The sequence below is a fragment of the Platalea leucorodia genome (genome assembly GCF_965183815.1).
Source record: "Platalea leucorodia genome assembly, chromosome: 2".
NCBI classification, from domain to species: domain Eukaryota; kingdom Metazoa; phylum Chordata; class Aves; order Pelecaniformes; family Threskiornithidae; genus Platalea; species Platalea leucorodia.
The window spans coordinates 46,458,348-46,483,025 of NC_138824.1; the positions used below are offsets into that span (position 1 = coordinate 46,458,348).

At 35.6% G+C, this 24,678-nt stretch overlaps 1 protein-coding gene across 20 annotated transcripts in view; it reads right to left on the minus strand.

Moving 5' to 3' along the window:
• MYCBP2 (MYC binding protein 2) overlaps nucleotides 1-24,678 on the minus strand; it is a 209,429-nt gene that overhangs the window by 138,501 nt on the left and 46,250 nt on the right. For all 20 annotated transcript variants that reach the window (XM_082304029.1, XM_082304014.1, XM_082304025.1 and 17 more), the window contains exons 4-17: nucleotides 24,245-24,398; nucleotides 22,661-22,857; nucleotides 22,193-22,435; nucleotides 21,854-21,925; nucleotides 18,530-18,626; nucleotides 13,980-14,053; nucleotides 12,664-12,802; nucleotides 11,792-11,868; nucleotides 10,037-10,241; nucleotides 7,323-7,487; nucleotides 6,444-6,602; nucleotides 5,483-5,687; nucleotides 4,627-4,772; nucleotides 2,431-2,532 (exon numbers count right to left, since the gene is read on the minus strand). In XM_082304029.1, coding sequence (XP_082160155.1) covers nucleotides 2,431-2,532; nucleotides 4,627-4,772; nucleotides 5,483-5,687; nucleotides 6,444-6,602; nucleotides 7,323-7,487; nucleotides 10,037-10,241; nucleotides 11,792-11,868; nucleotides 12,664-12,802; nucleotides 13,980-14,053; nucleotides 18,530-18,626; nucleotides 21,854-21,925; nucleotides 22,193-22,435; nucleotides 22,661-22,857; nucleotides 24,245-24,398 — 2,035 coding nt within the window. The remainder of the gene's footprint in view (nucleotides 1-2,430; nucleotides 2,533-4,626; nucleotides 4,773-5,482; nucleotides 5,688-6,443; nucleotides 6,603-7,322; nucleotides 7,488-10,036; nucleotides 10,242-11,791; nucleotides 11,869-12,663; nucleotides 12,803-13,979; nucleotides 14,054-18,529; nucleotides 18,627-21,853; nucleotides 21,926-22,192; nucleotides 22,436-22,660; nucleotides 22,858-24,244; nucleotides 24,399-24,678) is intronic.

Below are 24,678 nucleotides of genomic sequence, written 5' to 3' on the forward strand. Positions count from 1 at the left end.
GTCATACCTGTAGACATAACCGTCACTTTCTCCCTTAATTTGAGTGGACCACTGGAACATATTTTTAAATCAGAGGTCACTGTAACAGGACTAAATTTGGAGCTTTTGTAAAGAAGTACAAATAACGTACTGAAAATATTTGTATTGAATAAAGGTCACCAATTGTAACTAAAGAGTAACCAGCAACATTCAGTAATGGATCCTATTCTTGGCTATCAAAAACTACACGTGCTTTGTTTCTCACTGATCTGGCATAAAAGAACAAAAGCCACACATTAACACACTACAACCCAGAAATCATAATCCTGACAAACAAAACATTGTGTACCTGAAGGAAAGACCCTAACAGAGCTAATCTGGCCTTTAACTGGCTAAGCACTGTTTTCAGAGAAGTGAAAGGCTGAAACCCTTCTTTGGATCTCTGAGTAGCTACTTCATTAGCAAGGATTTGTTCATTTACATATGCACAAATACTAGAACTTTTTGGGAAAACTAAGCAGTCTGCCTATTCTTTTTAACGTTAGTATAACTAAGCTTTTTCAGGTTGCAAAACCTTTTGCACAGTAAAATGAAAATCTAGTAGATTATTTAAACATTCTTGGTCTCACAAAAAGAGCAGCATCGTAAGAGTTCTCAAGAATGGTGCTATTCTTTCTACCAACTCATGGAAAACTGCAGCATTTGGATTGAGAAGCAACAGAACTCCAACTTTTTCATCTGATTATGTAAATCAAGATTAATTATCAAATCAAATTTTCATACCTGATTATATAAATCAAGATCTCTAAGTATTTGTTAAACACTACTCCCATCTTTATCACATAAGTCATTCTGAACTGAAACTGGAGACTAATCTCCAACCCTTCCAACTAGACATATCCACTGCTTCCAGTATCCACATCGGTATAGAATGTCAATGTTCTTTTGATACAGATTATGATATGAATGTGTGCAACAAGCTGGCCAGCAATATCTTTTTAGCTGCAGTCCCTATACACCTATCAAACCAACAATAACAACACATTCCTGATACCGATCACCTGAGAGACTGTTAGATCCAAAACAACTTTTTTTTTTTTTTTTTTTTTAAGAGACAGATGGCATACAAAAGGGATAAGCTGCTCTGGTTCTACTTCTAACCACAGAAATGGAAGCAAACTGAAATGTTTCTCTGCTGCTCTTCCCGCCCCTGCCCCGCACCCTTCTGTCACCGTTACCCTTCTGGGCTGAACAGCAGCAACTTTCAATAATATCCAGGCATTCAATGAGGATTTAAGAAAAAACGATTGTTAGCTGTACCTAACATTTGCCAGCAGTATGCAATGCAGCTCCAACACGACCTAGACGAAGGAAGAAAAAAGGCTTCCCCTCTCCACCTCACAGCTAAAATTAACCACAAAGATCTAAAGAAAAATAAATATTCCATCCTTTTCCACATGCATAGGAAACTATAAGCTTTGTCTTTCTTGTTGCTCCTTATTTGTGGTAAGACCAGTAATTTCTTACATGCAAGTGAAATAAAGCCACAATTTGCCCCACAAGGTTCACTGGCATGGAGTCTAATGTATGTTTTGTACCCGAGTAAAAACAGTATCTAATTCCTAAAAGGAGAATCAAAATGGTATTTACTAACACAGCAGGAACTTGAAGAGCATAGAATCCCAATAAAGCTGTTCCTCTTCTCAACACTCAATAATCTTACCAACCACATCATCATACTTCACTAAAATATTATGATTTCTATCAGTCTAAATCTCTCAACTTTAATTATCTACCAGATTAAGACACTGAGGTATTTTAAAACAAGAGGAGCACTGAAAACCTGTTAAAGTATATATTGTTTGTGTGGAAAATCAACAATAATTCCCGCGGTAGATAATACACAAGGCAAGAAAATTTTGAAATGATGCAGTGTTTTGTTTTTTAATTCCGTCACCGTGTCAATTTTTTCATGCTATTCAGATATAGAAAAGTTCATTTTATAAAACAAGAAATTCTGCTTACTCTTATACAACAGAAATTCAATAATTTGTAATAATAAATAATTAATATTATAGGTAACTAGTACTGGACAGGCTTGCAATCATTTCAACTTTTCATATAAAAAAATGTTTTAGCATCTATATTTTAAAAAGCTATTATTCAACTAGGAAATAGCAAAAAATGAAAATTAACTATACGAACGAGATATAAAATGCTACTCTTCGCCATTAAAATTCTGATTCTTATGAGCATACTTTGTTAAACATACAGATTTCTCACAATTTTCCAAAAGCATGCTAAATAACATGGGCTAGCTATTCAGGTTCTGATTTTTGTTTGGTTACTGTATTGGCTCACCAGAGCAAAACTAATTAATTTCCATTCTTAGAAAACAGACTAAGTTGTTTGCTTAAACTACTGAAGCCTCTCATCAATAAGGTGACTTACCTCTTCCTTCTTCCAATCTATGTCTCCTATTTACACGCTGCCGTTTTTCTTCTTGCCGTAACTGGAGATGTTCTTCAATATTAACTCCAGGAACCGGGACAGCTACGTAGATTAAGAAAATAAAATATGTAAAACTATCTTTAAAAATTGTTATGATGGTACTAAACCCTAGAAGAAGTTAAGTAAATGAAAACTGAAGCCTACTCACTACCTGCTCTTTACAAGGCTCTGACACAATATGTAGAAATATAGAAAGGAGTGGAGTAAATTTGGAGAAGAGTTTTAGGCCTGATCTCTGAATTTCCTGGTTTTCATGAATCTGCCATAACTCCAACATCACTGAATAGTATTTAGTACTTTCTTTCTACTAGGCATATTTATATTTAATTATGTGTTGTCATGGTTATATAAATTTTTCCCCAAAAAGTTTCAGAAAGGATTATTACTAAAACAAGCATAAAACTGCTTATATTTTAAAAATGTTTTAAATAGATCAGGTATTGTTTAGTTGAAGAATGCTTTACCCACTATATGCTCTGTGCTTACTAAGAAGCATACAATTACTTTAATGCACATATACATCTGTATGTAAACCTGACTTATTTACCAAACTAGCTAATTTACTAGGAATTTGAAAGAAACTGATAAGCACTTTTTTAAACAGAAAACATGACTGGAATGAACGAAACAATAAAACTACTATAACTATACTACCTTTTTCCAATGTTTTTTTTCAGAAAACTGCAACAACCTAAAAAAAATATACACCTTGTCCCCAATATCAAACAAAAACTCCACCTGGAAGCACTGTCACTTTTCTCCAGACAAATGTAGTCAACCAGTTCAACGCCCTCACCTCAAACTATGCCAAGCCCAACACAGGACCAAGAGCTGTTGCCTATCCTGCTACGAGAGGAGTTAGCAAAGCAGAAGCTAGCACAAAAACTCCTCCCTGGTCATGCATGAGAATAGAGCCATGAAGCAGAGCTGCTATTGTCACATTCACCGTCAGTATAAACCTACTTCTGTGATAGCCATATACAAGCAAATTACATTTAGAAATATCTGTATGGAATTATCAGAGCTGCAAGTTATTTGGGGTCCTCAGGATTAACTTTTCAAGAGAACCACTTCTAGTTTCTATTTAACTGTTGCTTGGGGAAAAAAAAAACACACTCGAAGTATAGCATATAATTTTCTCTTATTACTATTCCCTGCCCCCCCCATAAATTGGTGAGATATATAAATATTTTAAGTCATGCATCTGATTATTTTATGGTCCTTTTGTATACCAGATACTACATCCATACATCCATGCAGGATTAAGGGCTCTATGTACCTCTAAATATAAAAAAACCCTAAGGAAGGGAAGTCCGATATTCAAAAACCTGTAACTGACCAGTTTTAAGTACAGAGAATACAGTATTAAAAATGCTGTGATAATACATCTTACAAGGCAAGATCCCAAACTGTATTTTCCAATAATCATACCAGTTGGTATTTTTCCCCTAAGGTGGGTTTCTGGAGGGAGGGGTGTGGTGGGGGGTGGGAGGTGGTTTGGGGTTTTTTTAAACTAATTTTCACATTCCTGGCAGCTCTTTCTCTCTGAAAATTTCTAAGAGAAAAAAGAAAAACGTTTTCAAGAAACAATATTCCCCATCTTTTATGTGACTGCAAAAAACCCCGATAAAAAGATTACAGAAAAATCTTCAGGCTATCAAAAAAGACAAGAACAACTTTGTAGTATCAGCATTAGTATCCTAACCGAACACGTCAAAATGGCACACATGTCTACAGTAAGGGCAAGTTTAAAATATTTCACTTACCAGAATGATCCCACTTGGCTACATCACCAATAAATAAACGTGCCTGATAAGCAACATTTTATCCATTTTAACAATATTATACTAAAACTGCCCTGTAAGTCTAAAAGTTCAGTAACTTGATTGGAAAGAAAGAACTGCATTACTTAAGATACAAAGTTTTATCATACAGAAGAATGAAAATACTAACTGAAATATTAACTGAAAAGAACAAACTTATTTCTAAAGTAACCTGTTATTCCAATTTAAGTTTCAAAAGTCAGCAGCAGGATTGAGTTTATTAAAGACCATAAACAGACGTACTGAGGAAAAAAACAAAAGGTGCAGTAAGAAAGCAAATGAAAAGCCATCTTGCTAATTTCACATCACTTACCCAGCAAGAGATCTAAAGGTATCATCTCTTTTACAGCATCAAGGATTCCTCTTTGCCTTGCTTCCTGGCCATCCAGTTCTCTAGCACACGCCTTGCAGCAGCCACATACAGCACAGCCTGACTCACCTGAGCCACAGCCACAGATTCTGCAGCAAACAGAGTTTCTTTGTCACTATCTTTTATTTTCACACATTACTGATGACTTGGTAATTAAAACATACATTATTAGTTTGTTCTGTCTGTGGACATGTAATTTTTCCTGAGATAAACAGAAAGTATAGCTAGTTTAAATCCTAGCTGCTGTTGCATGGCACCAGGAAGTGTACACTGACCACACATATCTGAACTGACTTCTCAGCATTAACTTTTCTTCATTTCATTAAACATACACCACATGAAAACATGAACAAGGAAACAACGAGCACATGCAATGCGGGAGAAATAGTAACGGCAATATGTAAAGCAGTGGCCCGTTATGCAGCTCAACCCTGAAGTAATATAAAAGCAACTGGAACAGCAAGATAAAAACCCTTCATCATGGGACAAAGAAACGTTATCCCAAAGCCAGCAGCTCTGTCAAGAGACAGATTACATTAGTGCTCAAATTCAACAGCTTCTAGTAAAGAACTATATGCTAAAGAAATATAAAACAATACATTTAAAACTAAATCACCTGCAATCACCACAAGCTATTTACAAAAATTTTAAAGCTACTTCTGATTTTAAAAGCACAGACTCTTTTCAGATATAACGTAATCTTACGTTGAAATTTAAGAACACATCAAGTCAGTTTATATTCAACGTGTGCTTTAGCCATTCAACACACTATGGCAAGTATATTTCCATGTTTGCTTACCCTCCAGGCACTCTGTCAGGACGCCCACTACTAACACAGCTAGCTCCGTACCCTGTGCAATCTCCACAAACAGTGCACACCATACACTGCTCCAGCTTCCATTTATGCATGCCTGGAGGACACATCATGGACTTCTCATCTTTTTCATCCAGTTCCTCTTCTAGGTCTTCATCCATTGCTGTTGCCATGTTCTCAACTCCAAAACCTAATTAAGATATTGAAACAAGAAATAGCTGTTTTCTGAGGCCAACAGTGGCTACTGAGGAAGCTCTGAAGAACACTCGCAGATCAGATTTTAAAAGGAATGACTAAGTGTGCCCGATTTGCATGCTCAGCCAGCACAACGTCACTTTTGAAACCTCTCTGAGCATGGGCTGGGGTATATATCTAGTTTTCACAACTAAAAGGGAAATGAAACATTTATGTTCAGTACACAAGTAACAGGTCATTTACTTGTCACATAAAATATTCCAATCTGGCAAAGGTGAGTAAGTATGATTTTTCATACCTATATTTAGGAGTAACACAAACGTTCAGTTGTGTGAAGAAATTGTAGACTTGCATTCATGCCTTGTTTAGGCAAACAACAGCCTCAAGACTGAATGCAAACAAGGAAAGGTAGAAAAATTTTTCTTACTAGAACAGCAGCACATAGTAAGACAAGGGGTCACGAAGTTTGGTTTTATTCATTTGTTATAAAGAAACGTTTTTTCACTGACAAAAGAAAAGTAGTTGAGATTTTTTTTTTTTTAAACATAACCAAGTTTATAAGTATGTGCAGAACACTAAATACGTGACAGTTGAAGTGAAAGTATCCATACCCGTTTTTTTTTTTTTAAGCACGTTGCAAGTACTTATGCTTTAGTATTGGAATTGTATTTTATAATAAAATGCTTAGCTATGTTTTCACTTGTGATATTTTCCAGCACACAAAACAAAAGGAAAAATCTAGGTCCCTTACCTTTCCCTCCCTGGCTCATGGAGCCCGTGTCTCGTCCACACTGTCCTTTATTATTTACGCCAAATGTCCAAACTTCTCCATTCTTCATTAACACACAGGTGTGAGCTTTGCCCATGGCTACTTGAGTCACAAAATGGCCTTTCAAATCTGTTACTAAACCTATAAGACATAAAACAATTGAGTGGTAAATTGCACTTTTTACCTGAGAAACAAACTTCAGCGTTATAATAAAATTGCTAGTGGATACTGACAATTTTCAAATTAACAGCAAGAGAGAAAAACAACAAATATAAAAACCAAGTGCTAGAATAAGAAGTGAAAGGAGAATTAGGCCTAGGCCATTTGTCCTGCAAAGAAAGGAAAGCCAAAACCAAACCAAACCCTGCTGCAAATCACTTGTTCTGAAAAACAACTCCAAAGGAGTCATAATGCCATTGGAGTTTATTTCTGTCATATTTTATTTAAATTGAGATGTACTGGATCACCTGCAAATTCAAAACAGGCTGTATTGTGAGCAGAGAAACATATAAGGCCTGGTTTCCTGCAGCCTTTGTAACAAAACATGTCTCATTTCTGTGACTTTTCCCTGTGTGGCCTTCTAGTGTCAGATTAATATAACAAATGATTTTTTTTTTTTCTCCTTAGTGGAAGCATTCATTTGGGTATTTGTCACCAGTGCTGCTGTGTATTTTTACAGAACTTAAGGAAACTGTCTTCTCTTTCTATCCTTCTGTCAATATTTGGCTGTATCAGCAGAAATTCAGAAATCTATTAGGAGAGTAAGAAACACACAAATATCATTTCAACAGGCTAAAAACTTCCAGACTAATTTCAACTAATCTAGTTGAGAAATGACTTAAAAGACAAATATTAACTTACTTGTACTATCAGAGTAAATGGCATCTTTTCCAAACATGTAGAGTTCTCCATCTTTTGAAATTACAGAACTGCTTCCATTATTGCACGCTGTAGATATGACAATCTTTCCTTCCATTTTAATAATTTTTTTAGGCTTATATGGTTTTGACTGTCGTCTGCTTTTAGCTTTAAATAAATAAATAAATTGCAAGTCATTCTACCAAAAAACCTTCAGAGGCACAAAAACATCTGTTTTATAATTAGGGGTTAGTTTTCAGACTGCTACCGAAGAAAAAAAATCCATCTGTATGATCTCCTGGTCAAATTTTTATTGGATTACACCTGTTTCTCTCAAAAAATTCAATGGCAAGCAAAGTCATGATTAGATACGTATCTTTCAGGAACGATTCTTCAAGTTTTTCTTTTATACATATACACTGAACTAACTTTATGAACTTTACAAAGCAGCGCATAGTAAAAAAAGTCTTCATTGCCGTCTGAGAAGAATATATATGACAATATACGCACAATAAGTTCACAGAGAAATGTTACACAAGTTCATTTTTTCAAAAGGAAAATATTAAATTATTTATTAAAACCATGTTTAGAAAACCTTTGAGTCACAATAGATTCCCACAAGAGGAAAAAGGGAAGGAAAAGTACTAAAAAAAAGCCTACCCCAAAATCATTGTTTGTAACCCAGCCTCAAACGAAACAGTAACAACATAGGTAAAGACTGGATAAAACAACTAACAGCTACCATTACTGCCTGTGAATTTTTTCCCAAGTCAGAGAACTGCCAGCTGCTTTCACTTGCTGACAATCACCAACTCTCTACAAACTTTTAAAAGAACTTTTAAAAGAACTCGAAAGACCTTGATCAGGTCCTTGAGCAGATTCTTCAGTGAGAAGGTCTAGTAAGCACTAAATCTTCTCATGTAAATTTTGCTAGTTTAAACAAAAGCAGTGACAGCAATTTACTTCAAGTGCCAAACTTCTGTTTCACCTGAAACTGTAGATTAATTAAATATGCAACAAAAAGAATCAGTTTAATTGTATTTTGGATAACTTCCCAATATCTGTGCAAAGAAATCTCGAAATTTGTGCTTTTAAATGTGCTTCCTGAAATATTTTTGTTCGAATCTCTTAAATTTACATTTACTGGAGAAAGTAGTATGATTTTGTCCCACACAGTTTTCAGTAGATTTGCATTTAAGAAGACTCTAGAGTTACTATAGCACATACCAAGTTTGTTATCCAAAGACTTTTACACAGGAGTACTACTATTAACTTCCTCTCCCCTGAATACATTCAAGAATTCACTCCATATGCATTATCAAACCTTAAAATACGTTCTTGCCTATATTTTAGTTATATTACATGGGAAAACCCACACATTCTTGTGGAATACTGTCAGTGTAGCTAATCTCTCACAGCAACAATAAGTTAAATAAGCTTTGTTTCTGTATGAGTTGTGCCATACCTCATGTATGCAGCCCACTCAGTTTTTGTTAACTTTCTTCAAAGGTAAAACTCGTACAGAGTTGATTGAGACAAAGCTGGACTCTACCACTGCTGTTTATCAAGATTTTTTGTTTATCAAGATTTTAAATCTATTTTAAAATTCTATTTTAAATCCATTTTTAAATTCTAACCATCTACTACTACCTAAAGACTTGAACTTTATACCAATATTTGAGTGTTATTTATCATATTTCTAACCGACTGCAGCGAGGCACAAAAATTTCAGTCTTATTAAATCTGTGTTTAAATTCTATGGCTAGCAGACCAAACTTTTCCACAAACCCGCTTTGTGAAAAATATATTAATTCTAATGGTAACATCAAACTACACTATTAAAACAGAACATTATTGAGAGATTAATTTGAATTAGGCTTCAACACTATATGAAAATGCTATCTGTGAAAAATACATTACATTATCCTATTAAAATGTACACATCATGAGGCTGGCAACTCAAAAATACCAGCTTTGTTTTAAGATCCTCAGGAGCTAGGTATTTTTCGAAACATTCTTTACTTTTTTTTTTTTTTTTAATTAATCTAACACAACATAACAGAACAGCCTGTTTCCTAAAGTGAAGTATTTAATTTAGTATCACAGCAGATCACAGCTTTAGGGCACCTAAAGCCATCTTTCATTGTCTTATAAAGTGTATTTCAACCTAAACACACAACTTTAGAGATCAAAACTAGGAAATCTGTTAATTTTACACTGAAGAGGCATTTGCTGGTCTGAAGATCAAATTAATCTGTCTTCTCTAATGCCTGAAGAGTTCCGCTTGATCAAGCACAGAAGACTGTGCTTCTACAATTTCTAATCAATGTACCTCTCCATTATGGAGAGGCATTAGCTGGCAAAACACCCATTTCCAAAGTTCTCTACCACAACAGTTAAGATGCAAAAATTTGGCTCCTCAGTTTTTCAGACTAAGTCCCAGGTAGACAGCATGGCCTCTTGACCAAACTTATGACTGCCTTTTCTCAGGACAACTCTAAAATAGCACTCCCACCACATAATCCAAACCATGGTAAAGCTGAGATCAACATCTCTAGCTGGGAGACGTGGTGGCATTGGTTGTCAGGACCTGTGGCTGGCATAAAACTCAAACCCAACGCATGCTTACATGCTCTTGGAAAATGTTAAAACTCTTCAAATTAAAAGGCGGTTAATAGGCTTTTATCAAGCATAGGTCAAGCAAGCATAATACGTACTTGATTCGCCATCCTCTCCTTTACTAGCAGAACCTGTGAAGAATATGCTTCCATCCTCAGCAACAAGTAAGGCATGTGAGCCATCATGTCCAACAGAGAACTGAATAATCTTTGGAGATTTTGTGATTGGGAGTTCAACCCATTTTCCTGCTGAAGGACCACCTTGTTTGATTCCAAGGCTCTGATATTTGCCAGTATAATAAATCTAGGAGAAAACAGTTTATCGTTTTCAGTTATGCCACTGCACTTCAAACTTGCATCATTTTTAAAGTTGCACTGTTTTTAAAGCCTGTCATTTCAAACCATATAGAACTTTTCCTGATATTTTTTACACCATTTCAATATCTCCATCCTAAACCCATGAATTTTGACTTAATAGGGGAAACATTCTGATTAGATTCTGCTTGTTTTCAAATGTGCTTTCTACTGTGGACAGAGTTAATTTTCTCATATAACTGTTTGGCTAGATGAGTTGAATACACAAGAAAGAACTGTTCGGAAGAAACTACTCAGAGGAAACTAAGCATTTAAAACATTTGAGAGAAATCTCTGGTCTGTGTAAAACAAGATGGTATTATAACAATAAAAATAATTAAAAATACCAAATTACTACAAATTTTATATGCTTAAAACACATTTTTAAAACTTATTTTCAGTAAATGCACAGTGGCCACTGAGTACATAAACAGTAACATAGAATAAAATATTTTACGTGAACAAACACAAAACTACAGATAGGGACTAGAAAGTTTCCTCTAGAACCATGCTACTCAACAGTACTATAAAATGGGTGTGTTAACCTATGTGGGCACCTAAAGCCATCATTCATTGTCTTATGAAGTGTATTTCATACCTAAACACACAACTTCTGAGATCAAAACTAAGAAATTTGTTAATTTTATATTGAAGAGGCGTTTGTTAGTCTGAAGACCAAATTTATCTGTCTCCTCTAATGTCTGAAGAGTTCTGCTTGATCAAATTCTGTTTCCTACTATTAAATTTTACTAGGAAAAAACCCAGTCTCATTGTTTAGATAGCAGCAGGAGTAAGGCCTTCATTACAATAAAGCAATACAATTCTGAACACAGGAAAACAAAGAACTATGCTTGTACAAGTAAAATAACATTAATTTCTCAAACCAAAATAGAAACACGGTAAATAATGTAAGAAGTCATAGTGACAGTAAGCAAACTTATTTCTAAATTTCAATGAATATGCAAATGCCTCTGAAAAACAGTCTCCACTAAGCAGAACCACATATCAAGTCATTAAGAATAGGTTTAAAGAAATCAATTGAAAACTTTGCATAGGGAAGGTCAATAATTCTCTGAAGGATCAGAAAAATCAGGCTGGGATTTAAGTAAATGACTGTGGTCAGACTGCTTATGGAAAGTTATGAGGTAAAAAATTTTGAAAATGTGCTAATACATCATTTGTAGACAAAAGGTAATTTTGTGCCCCAAATCTAAAACAAAGCCCCACACTGCCTCTAAGTAAGAATGACTGTAGAAATTCCTAGAAATTCAAGCCACAGATTTGTCAATGGTTCCAACACTGTCTGTTCATGCTTTCAAATAAGCATTTGCCTTTTTCCCTTTCAAGTGGGATCTGAAAATGTATTTAAATATAGTCATATAAATTCATTCTACCATACTAAAAAGGCAAAAAGAAATTGTGGAAAATAATGATTAAATTAAAAAACATGTAGAAATACATTGATGCAATTTCCTATTAACTATAGAACCTTTTCAGTACCTTTCCACTAGCAGTTTTCATTAGTGCAAACTCTCTTCCAGCACCAAGGACAGCTGATTCCTCGTCAAATCCTGTACCTGGGCGAGTAAGATTGCGTTAACTGGACAGTTTAACCAGGCAGTTTCACAGACCAGTTTATGGACTTAACTCTACCAGGGAGTTTGTCACGACAAAGGTTCTAAGAAAGTGATACGCGAAACGAAGTTCTGCTGCCACAAGAAGGTAAGACAGACCTGACAGGGTAGTTCAAAAAAGAAAAAAGCACTACCGTAAGAGCAACTGCACCTGGTCAGGCAAAAGGCCCATGTAGCCAAATATGCTTTTGTTCTGATAGTGCCAAAAGCAGACACCTAACAGAGCAAAAAAACCCAAAGCAAAGGCCAAGTGATATTTCTCCAACATACCTTCATAGACACCAAAAATTTTGCATCTCGAATTCTGATGCAAAGGTGATTTTCACATATTTACTATCTTTCAATGCATTTCTTTTCCATTAATCCAGCCAGCAGTCCTATTAACGTTTATTAGCTTTGACCCACAGCAAGGAGTTCTATAGCTTAACTACATGTTATACAAGCACTAATTATGAAGTCCAAGCTTCAAACAATTATATATTCATTAAACAACTATAGGAAAATACTGGAAAACCATGGACAGCGCTATAGACAGAAAGGAGGTTCAAAATGAGAGTATGGATTACTATGAGTCAAATAACACTTAAGCAGTTTCAAAACCCGTGTACTTCTCCACATGTTTATAATGGAGCTATACCTTCCTGCACATAATAAAAGCAAACAAAGGGAAGGGCAAAGTTTCAGTTTTATTATTTGAATTACTAGGTTTGTTATTAACCTTCAAAGAAGAGGACTTACTGATAATGTGCAAGTCTTTCTCCAGATCAAACAACGAGATGCCACAGGCATGTAAGCATTTTCTTGCAAGCTTAAGCTGCAGTTCTTGTTGCAGTACTGGCTCAGTACTTGTTGCAAATATTCGCACTACAAAGCCATCCTGCAATAAATAAAAAGATCTACTTTATACTGTACAATAAATGCATTAATTTACTTTTCATGGCCTAAATGCATCAATGTAATATTATTTCAGAGTAAATTATCAGGACACATTGATAAAGTATCATGCATTATAGAGGAGAAAAGAAGAAAGTGCAAAACAGGATGAGCTGAAGATAAGCACCTAACAAACCTTAAACATATACTGAACTCTATGAAAACACTATGAGCACTATGAAAATAGTGAATTGCTATAGAAATAATTAACTCTGAATCTCACTGTTGAAATCTTGTTTTTATAACTACTTACATCTATCCTTTAAGCCCTCAACTTCTCCTGATTCAGAACCCAAAATTCTGCATGCAGTTTAAGAACGACTGCTTTAAAGAGTAGCTAAAACAGGTTTCTGTTTACAAGTCCAGATGAAATATCTTCATCTGGCCATGTCAAAAAACAACAACAACAACAACAACAAGTTGTTCTGTTAGCAGGAAAAAGGATTAATCCTGCCACGTCTGGCATCTCTTGCCAACCCTGTCTCACCCCACCCCTGCCCCGTCCCTGTTTTACTGCTTTCTTACTGTCCAAAAACAGTGACGAGTCCAGAACTAAGAATGGAATAACTGTTTGCCAAACAAAACGCAGAACAGCTAGAACTGTTTTGTCCCTAGTAGGAGCACTTATTTGGGTTTCCACTGCTGTGGCCAATAGGCAATTTTCATATAAAAATCTACTGGAAGGTAGTATCTTTCATACTTCTATTAGATCTGGCTGAAATTCCCCAACAAGTACCAAAGCAATTACAGGAAATTAAATTAGAAAAAAAATTATAATTAAGCTCTAAGAAGCTTATCCCACAGAGACCCTGTAGAATAACATGTTAAAAAGCCGTTATTCCATGTATAAGATTTTTTTCCTCATAAAGAGCAACAAAGTTTTTCTTAAAACTTATCTGAAAAATCCATCACAAATCAAAATTGTGTGGATAAATACCAAATTACTGCTCCTTTATGCACAAATATGGCAGTTTCTCATTATCTCTAGTTACATGGATTTCTTCCTTAGTTGTGTTAGTGAAGAAAAAGCCAAACACTCAGCAAAAGGAAGCTATAAGTTTTGTAAAATAAAACAATTCAGTTGAGAGAAAAATAGTTTACCCATCATATGTAACACTTACATCTCTAGATGCTGCTATTTGATTAATATATTCTCCATCAGTGAAAAGGATATTCTGACCTTCAGTATGACAATCTGTAAGAGAAAGATGAAGTGTACTGCATCATTTTATATTAACATACATACACACACTGTTCTCTGTTTCTGTCTAATTAATTCTCACTACAACCAGACTATGAGAGTTCTAGTTTCTCCAAAGAGAGACCATACTGTTCTGATAACATGTTATTTTACGCTAGGATCTCCTCTCTCACCAAAAGCATATAATACTCCTTTGTCCCTTTAAGAGTTATTAAAGCACTTTCCATTGTATAAAATATAAGGGGTTACCCCAATATTTAACTGCAAAAGCATTTAGTATTCACCTGTAAGGGGTATTCTAAACTATTATAACACAACTAAATTCTAATTTTCTTGGAGTGTTAGTCTTTCTCCTTCATCAAAGACTTTTTTTTTTTTTTAAATAAGGGCCATTATCTTTAAAGAAAAGTTTCCTCAGTCCAGCATATAAAACCTATAGAAATAAATGAAATGGAATCAAACTTTTCATTATTAATCTCATTTTCCCATTGTTTATGAATTTTGCCAAACTATTAACTGAAAATCTAGGGGTTTTTGAAAACTATAAGCATATACTTGAATGCATCACACATTTATTGAAAATAGGTCTGCTATTTCCAAGAAAAAAAGGTAGGGAAAGAACTCTGCCCATATTAGGGGAAAAAAGAAAAAGACCACTTTCTCTACAAGTTTAAAAGTATGTCCCTATGCCATCTCTTTTTCCCTTCCTGCTCTGCTGATGGAGCTACTAACAAAGAGATTGATATTATATGGCTTGTAAGGTGCTTGTTTCATTGATTACACAGGAAAGAGACCGCTTCCAAAAAATACCACAAGACAGCTACTTTACACCCTAAATATCTGCTTCATAACCTGACCAAAGATCCAGTATCAGTCATTTTATCTAACAAATGTAATGCTAAATGAAGCACACATAATATCCTTCTGGCATAACCAGCCAGTTTGCTACTTTTTGCTAGCTAGCTGGATTGTTTTATTAAAAATACTACAGCTGAAAAAAACCCACAGTACTCACAAACCCATAAACTTGTTTACTTTTTCCTGCTATAGTGCCCAGTCCAATATACAGCATCTTACCAGGAACAGAATATGCATTAGGTGGCCTTCTCTAATTCTCACATCCTGAAGTAACAGACCTAAAGCTGACAACCTCCCCCTTAGAGCACACACAGGTACAAATCACAAAGAGGGTAAGCAGCAAGCAGGATAGAGAACAGCAGAGACACTGAAGTTTGAAATATTGCTCTCAAGAATAATCTTGGATTTAATGGCCAAAGTCAGTTCATGTTACTAATTCTCTATGCTGCAAAGTGATACTAGTGATAAAACAAAAGAGTTGTCAATAACTTGAAGAGAAGTTCCAAAAATAATCCAAAAGACATTTCTGAAAGTTTATAGGAAGCTAGTAAGTATTAAAATCCCTCGAATGGCTTAAAATTACATGCTCACATAAGCCTAACAGTCAAGGAAACAGGATATTCTGACCACCAGCGGGTCCATATTACACTGTCTAGCCTATTTCTTGAGCCACTTCAACAAGAGGCGTGCCTCCCAGTAAACATTTTTGGGGGTTGTTTATATGTTTGGTAGGTGTGTTCATAGAGGAAATCTGGAACAGGGATGCTTTTTTTTAAAAAAAAAAAAAAAAAAACAACATGTTCTTCAGAAGACTTCTTAAAAATAAGCACTTGATTAGATGACATCCAGGACCAGCATTAAATATCAAATTAATGGAGAGAGTAGAAAATGGAAGGCAAATGAAGTATCTGCAAAAAGTAGGTTAGTATAGTGTCTCAGCTAGCAAGGAGCTCTTCTGATCAGTTGTAGTCTTATTCAATCTGACTTTGGAAATTACTCTGGGGATGAAGATATCCAAGGTTTCTGTCAGGAGATTACTGTAACAGAAAGGGCTTATGTTTTACTTAAAGGACATAACTACAGACATCTGTTAATCATAGCCTCCTTAGAGGCTTCAAGAGACGACTGTCAAGCATCACCTTCTGTATTTATATAGTTCATCCTGTGCCTGCTAATAAGTACTCTTGAGCTTGTCTAGGCTACCCTCAGTTAGCAGTACTTTTCAGACTAAGTAAATAGTCCTGAGCTCCAAGATATTGATGTGTAATTTCAAAGAACAATTAAACCATATACCATGTAACTTCAACTTCTTCAGCTGAACATAGCAACCTTTCTTTCTCTAACGTATGTAGTAAGCGTTACTGTTAAAGAAACAGTCAAGATGAAAACCTCCTCTGTAAATTCAGGTCCAATCACCTAGAAAAATCTCACAGAAGTCAGGGATTCCTTTATGATATCTGGACTGGGAAGACAGATCCACAGCTCAAGGACAGTGTATGAAGCTTGGCAAACGCATTAGATACAAGAATGTTGACACACAGTCTGGTAGTTCCAGACACATTGTCAGATTTGCTAGATCATCTATCAGAGCGGAAAGACCGCCCTTTGAAATTGAAGTTTATGGTTTCAAAAGGCTGGTGGAACCTACTTTCTGAGAAAGGAGAAGATAATTTTCCATAGTTCACTGAGTTTTCTAAGGTGACATGACTTCTAGCTAGGATCAACTCCTAATCACATCTCCTAATGAACTCCTAATCTCCTACACATCCCTGTATGAATAAATATGAATACCTTATTTAAATTCATTATCACCAACCCAGGCAGTTGAAAGATATTAACTTCAGATAGAGCCATGTCTGAATACCATACCAACTAGGAGGAAATACTTGGAGTCATATCAGTGTTCAGCTGTTAGCAAGGTTACTGCCCTCTAGTTCTATCCGGTGTGGTTTTTCAGAACTGCAACATGCTGCAAGTCATTATTAAGATTACAGTGGGGCAGCCACTACTATTTAGAGTTATGTACCTACTCAGGTTTCCTCAGGATAGGTCACATACCCTCCCCCCCGCCCTTCATTTCTTTCCTTCTAATGGGAAACGGAAATAACCAGAAGTAGGCCCCTTTGAAATTGTTGTAGCCAAAGAACAAGGCCATATCTGCTCACAATGGGATAAATGGGTAAAAGTGCAGAAAGTAAAACAGCAAAGTTCAAGGGCTGAAATACAAAGGGTAGTAGTTACGAAGAACATCTAGCATCCACTTTGACAACATCACAAACCATACGAAATGCAATTGTGTGAAACAGTTTGAGGGATTTCTGAATGGGTATTCCCACAGTTATAAGACCTGCTTTTGCACTGAAAGATTAATACATTTTTGTTTAGAAGGCAGACTCTTGTTTAATTTGTGCCTTTTTATAGTATAAACACAAGGCTGTCTTACAGAATGACACCTGTCACCGAGATTTGCAAAAGAAAGCTAACGGCTCAGAGGTGTAGACTTCAAATGTGCTCAAGCGTCTCTCAAGACTTGCATAAAGAACACTGATTTGTTTACCAATGGTAACATGATTAAGGACCTCAGGGGACCCTACTGGTTGAAGAAGCTGTCTTGAGGTGAAGAAAGTAGAAAAACTATCCTGCAAGGCAATTTGTCAAGTCCTTGAATGTGACCTCACTCAAATTTTTCATACAGCCCCCACAAAGACCAAGCAGCTTAAACAGACATCCACATTTTAAGGACTTGCAGAAAGTTGCATAGACTAGATTCTACATTCATAGCTTGTTTCAAAAATTAGTTTGTTTTTGAAATACAAAAAGCCTAGAAAATTTTTCTGAGGTTTCAGTCAGTGCCTTCTTATTTATGTCAGGATGCAACACAAAATCTTTCTTCTGATCTACAGAATAAGCCTGTCATTGTTCAAAAGATATTCTTGTGCCCTTCTACTGTTTATGTGAGTGGCTAAGAACAGATGTGTTTCACCAGGAGGTCATTAAAGCACGTTCCAGGAACATCCTCCTTTTCTAAACTGACACCCAAATTATGAGACTCCTCTGAAAAAAAGGAAAAAAAAAAAAACCAAACCCAAACAGAATACCCGAACAAAAGCAAAACTACAAAACCCCCCCCCAAACCAAACAAATAAACAAAAACACACCACCAACATCAGAAACATGGTCCATCAGTGTTCGTTAGCATCCTTTGTTTTTTGGATACATTTCTACCTATATTAAAAACCAAATTATTTTGGTCATAGTTTGTAACTACCTACATGTAAGAGATACTGGAAATGAAGTCGTATCTGAGCCAAATGCTCAAAGTTCAAACAAGAAAGAAAGAAAAATTCTTTAAGAAGGGAGTTAAGCTCTTGGAGTCTTTAAATTAAGATGACCATGAATTCTAAAATGTTTCAATATTCTTCTAGTAGTTGGAGTAAGATGCAAGACCTCTGAATGACATATTGCAGCTGGTCTAATGCAGCAAACCAAAGTCATAAAAGGCAGTCTCTTTGTGATCTCAAAATCCATCTCAATTTCTCTTCTGCTTACCTCAAAATACATAGCATGCAAACAGTAAACTATAACCATCTTCTCGTATCTGGATGTTCATACCTGGCAAAGCAACTGTACCGTCTTGTTCCAAAGTTTCAGGGTTTATTCTTACGGCTGTCATACTGTGATTATTCGCATCTCTATATAATAAATAACCCTGGTAAAAGTAAGAATATACATATTGGTATGAAAATATTCTTAAATACATCAAAGGATATTGTCAAAAGTGAAAAAATGCAATAATTATTTTAGGCATTGTTTAAAAATTTTGGAAATCTTTTACATCAAATTGGCTTCATTTTGATAATCAAGTTTTTTCCACTAATCAAATTCTGCAATAAAAACCAGAAATTTTACCCCCTTCCTCCCCACTTTCTATATGCTGCAGATCAGCATGCTGAAGCTTGCATACAGCTTCTGAAGCCACGCGTAGTAATTCTGTTCTTCATAGGTGTATATAATTACAGTTAAAAGCCACAGCCACAGTAAAAAAAACAATGTTCCTGTCCCCATTTTCCAAATCAACAAGAAATTCACTGGAATTCCAGGAAGAAGATACATATATTGCCCTACATAGAACAGTGATTATTAATGAATATTAATATATTGACTCCCACACTAACAAGATTCCATGTATTTATTCTTTCTGAGTTCTTCAAAGAAATTCCTGAAAAGTATATGGTGATTTTGGTAACAGCAGCCATGACACAAGGTTACATACAATGAGTTCTTATACTGCTCACCTCCTAACTCCTAATCAGACCTAGGGGAAGGGAGATACTCAGGACTAATTATTTCCTCTTTCTGTTTCTCCACGGGCAGAATACCTTCATATCCCCAAAATTACCTACTCTGGTCAGCAGCCCACATCAAGAAGTCTCCTTTGGTAGGCCAAAATAGTATCTTTTCTCTGTTCACATGTATGTATTTTTTAAAGATTTGATTCAGTCACCCGTAAAAAGATTTGCCTACCTGAAACTCACATTTGAGGTTTGATTGAAACTTATTGAAACAAATAAGTTTTGTTTTAGCTTAAACTAGATAGGTTGCATAAGCCCCCACATTTGCATAACGTGCACAGATCTGTAAGAGAGGCAATATGGCAACTTTGCTCTCTTATCTTTTTCAATCCTACAATGCCTATGAACCCTTCAAAGATTTTGAGGGAGAGGGTAGAAACACAGTTGGGGAATTTACACTTAGAAAGCACTTCTGCTGTAAGAGCAGCTACAGGAAAGGAAAAAGATTACTTAAGGACACTTATGAACATACTCATTCAAGGTGACCGAGGCCAAGCAAAGCACCATTCACCTACAGGAGGGTTGCAGAGGCCAATATGAATAATGACTAAGTAATGATTCTGACAACAGCAGTGTCATAGTAGGATATATGACAATGGCTTGCACTTGCTTGAAGCATGATTGGCCTCAGGTGGCAATTCTACACATCTAAGAATGGATGCATTTCACAGGGAGGTCACTAAGGCTTAACTTCAGAATCTCCCCATTTGTCAAAGAGTCAGGGACCTTAATTACAATCATCTAACAACAACAGAGAAATCCAACCCACCCTTTTCCTTCTACACTACTTGAATTTTCCTGGATAAATAAATCTCTGTGAAATCAGGAAAAACTAACCCACACAAACTAGGAAAAATGAGTAAAGAGCATTAAAGTAGATAGAAAAGCTTCAGTCTAAAATAACTTACATGATGAAGTAAGAAAAATCACCTCAATGTGAGCTGACTTAAACAAGCACCTGAAGGGAAATGAGACTGGGGGCACGTCTTACCTCTTTTACGGACACATACTTAGCAATAAGTGCAACTACATATCTTCCTATAAAAATAGCCCCAGAGTGGCATTTTTCTGACTAGCAGTGCTTTTCGGTACAGTCATTGTATGAGGGCATACACCTGTACAAGCACTCGAAGAAGAACATCAAATATATTTATAGCTATGTACAGAATGTCCAAATGTGTAACTCTATATAGTGAAACTGTATGGATCCTATTCCTTTCCAAACTGATAAAACAGGCCTCTGAATGAATGCATCCACACGCATTTGTATTGCACCAGTATACCTTTTGGTGATCTATCTCTTTTAATACTAAACAAAACCGGATTTCACACATATATATATATATAATATATATATATATAAAAAATATAAAACTGTAATAATAGAATACGTATTTATAATTGTGGTTTAATCCAGGCGGCAACTAAGCACCACACAGCTGCTTCGCTTGGTAAGACAAAACACCATAACTCCGAACATCCCCCCCTTACTTCTTTTTCCCCCAGATTTATATGCTGAGCATGACATCATATGGTATGGAATATCCCTTTGGTTGGTTGGGGTCAACTGTCCCTCCCAGTTTCTTGTGCACCCCCAGCCCACTCGCTGGTGGGGTGGCCTGAGAAGCAGAAAAGGCCTTGACTTTGTGTAAGTGCTGCTCAGCAGTAACTACAACATCCCTGTATTAGCAACATTATTCTCATCCTAAATCCAAAACACAGTACTATACCAACTACTGTGAAGAAAATTAACTCTATCCCAGCCAAAACCAGGATAGTAATGAAAAATTTCACTTCAAAAACACGGTAAGGAGTACACTTAATTTCACACTGGGACAATGAGATCACTCAGTTAATCGTAAATATACAATAAAAATCGCTCAGTAGTTAGAAAAAATGAATCAAATTCATTGTTCTCTGTAATTTTTTTTTTTTTTGAGAGAAAGAGCACTCAGAGGTAATAACAGGATTCTAAAAAACCCACTATTTTTATAATGAATAACAAAGGTATAAGAAAAGGTGGTTGATATTCCAGAAATTGACTAACTCTAAAAAACCCAAACATCCAAATATAGTTAACTCTGCAGTGCTAACGTGAACAATTATTTCTACTTATGGTTTACACACCCTCAATCCTCCGCAACCAAAATAGCATTTCCTTATTTTACTGCAAATGTTTTAAAATCAATTTATTTTCATAAATAGATATTTGAAGTATTTTTTTACACTACTTTGTTGCAACAGCACATTTTTACATCCACCAACTTCATTATTTAAGAAGCACACATCAATTGACTGTACAATTCATAAACTTATGTGTTGAACCATCATATTTTCAGAAAGTCTTTACAGTGACAACACAAATCAATGACACTTTTCATTATTCCTTTCTATATGCCAATACAATCAGATGTCCCTTGCCTTCCACAAGTTAAAAGTCAGTACCAAAAAACTGATTTTTATAACTAAAGCCAAAGGAACAATACAATATCCATGTAAGCTTACTCTAAGCCAAAGTCCACTTCAATTACTCATGAGGGATGGGGGGTGGGGCACACGTTTTGTGTTTTAATTATTCACCTACCTGAGCATAGCCTAACCAGGACTTTTTTTCCTTTCTGCTTTTGATGCGGGATGTAGAATTGTATATGTGGCCCTGAAAAGCAAAAAACTCCGATCTTTTAACAAATACCAGAGTGACAATTTTACACATAATCATTTACCATCTAAATAACAATATCTTCAACTGTATTGAGAAGTGAAAATTGTAAGAAAATGCTGTAAAATTCTCATAATCATCCGAAAAATTTAGACAAACTGTAAAAGAACTGATCATTAGTACACTACAAAATGGAAACGGGACATCATAAAAGTTAAGTTAAAATATTAACTATCTTCATCAGACAAGAAGAAATCGCATTACCCTCACTGTCCCGCTATATCCAGAGCCGATTTTGTAAAGTCCATCTTTACATAAGAGATAGAGGAAAAAACCATCACTCTGAAGTAGGCACTGGTCATCTTCATCTACAGATATTTCTTTCAATGGCCATTTGTGCATCAAGGCTGCCTTCTTTATCCCATTACTGAACCAGTCCTGGATTTGGATTTTGCCCACGAGAACTGCCTGTACACTCCGCTGAAGAGAGTTTAAAATGGTTGGCACCTAAACAGTAAAAGAAATCATGAGTGAGTAAAAAACATTACTGTTTTTTTAAATGTTGCATTTTCTGTTCTATCTCCAACTCAAGAGAGACAAAGAAATACCTACTCTTATCTCAAAAATAGTGAGGGGAAAAAGTTAACTGAATTTACACAATAGATCTTCTCAGAACTCATGTACACATCATTTACATAGATTCCCAGATACAGAGAAGTTTTAGTGCAAGACCTGAATAGTCTGACAAGCATGGCTGCCATTATTGGTGAGGATAGCAGAGATTGCTTGCAACGTTCTTCCTGTCTCTCCCCATGCAGCTACCAAACTGAAGAGGCAAGCGCAGGAAAGTGCTGTCAAGGACTGTCCTGTACTGTCATTCATTCCCGTGCTACGGACAGTTATCTCCAGAAGAAGCTGGAACAGGGATTCTGCAGATAAAACACAGCAATTACATAGACAAGTCACAAAATCATACCAAGCCATTTGCCAGTCAATGGGAAATTAAGCTTACAAAATACATGTTGCATCTGTCCTAAGCCATTAAGTTTAGCCCTATTTCCAGACAGAAAAGAAAGCATCCCACTCAAATAGGTCTACAACATCCTTAACTTCTCATTCTTTTTCATCCAGAAAACATCAAGTCTTGATAATCACAATGGCTGGAGAACAAGAAAAACCAAGTCCTTCTGTTACACTGGAACACATTAATAAGAAATGGGCCAGGAGGAGTTACTTTACCTGCCTATTCAGTCTACCTCATCACTGAGATGATGTGTAGGTCTTGACCAACCTTGTCTAATCTTTATGATCATTACCCATGTTGAAGCACATCCCATTTCTCAGAAATAAGGATTTCAAGTCAAAGCTTGAAAATTATTTTGATCATATGCCTCTTTTCAAGCACTGTTTAGCAGCTGAACATTTGTTAACAATCAAGGTGTGAACAGAAATCCACCTCAATTTTTTTGATAGTATAATAAAATAATCCCTAAGGCAGTAATCAAAACAAAGCCTTCTTTGTAGCTTTTTAATAGTCTGTGCATCAATACAAAATAAAAGCTTTCCATAGCAAATTACCATCATCTTTGGGAACAGAATACTGTTGAGCCACAACATAGGAAAATACACATAGAAAGTCTTAAGATGTATTTTATTTTTATTTTTAAACAACAGATGCTACAGCCTAGCCTTCCTTGCAGTTCTATAAACCAGTAAAAACTATGAATTAACAAAAGACAATTGGATTTTAACTTAAAGGACAATCAATCATACAATCAAAGTCATCAGGAGTTCAACTTTTATTTTCCATATCATTAAAAGCAAAACTAATTTTCAGGGAAAACTTTCAATGGCCAGAGGAAATAAAAGCGAGAATTCTGATACTTCGTTTTGCAGCTTTATATAAATTACAGCATTAAATATCTAAGCTATAGATTACAACAGCAGATAGCAAGAGAGGATCACTGTAGAACTATCTTCTTTCCAATAAGGCAAAGTATTTTATACCTTCAGTAAGACAAATGAATCACAGTTTGTAAGGTTGTAAGGTTTACTATGTTTCAATGAAACTCTGCATTACACAGCAACAAAATATGACTTTTTTTTTATATATATGTACCTTTACATGCCAACATTCCTGTTCTACAAAAGATTACATGCTGGTTACATACACCATAAGGAGTTTACACTCCAGAATTAAGTCAGTCTGTTGAGAACAAGCATGTTACTATCTCACAAATACTTGCTAGGAACGATTTTCTTCTGTCCAATAACAGATATATGTTAATACAAATACAGTAACAGATGAGATATTACCTAGGACTTCAGGAGGCTCTGACTGCAGGCCTTCTGGTTGCTGGCCCTGGAGCACATTGAGTAGGGCTTGTAGGCTCCTGAGACACAAGGATGGATGAGAAAATCTTGTCTCCTTTATCAGTTCAAAGACTTCACATAATCCAACTTCAATGATCTAAAGAAGTACAGATATTTCAGAATATCTGTTAATACAATATTTTTGGGTCTTCATCAATAAAGGTATATCCCAGTGTTCACAGAACACAACAGTTATTTGAATAACAAAAATGTAATACAGAATACAATGGTAATTCAAAAGAGAATCAAAATCAAGAACCCACCTACACAACTGGACTAGCAAACATTACACAAAAGTAATGTCATTATATGAAAGATCATATCTAAGCAGAGTAATAGTTCCCTGAAAAAATAAGGAAACTTAGAATTCTTTGGAC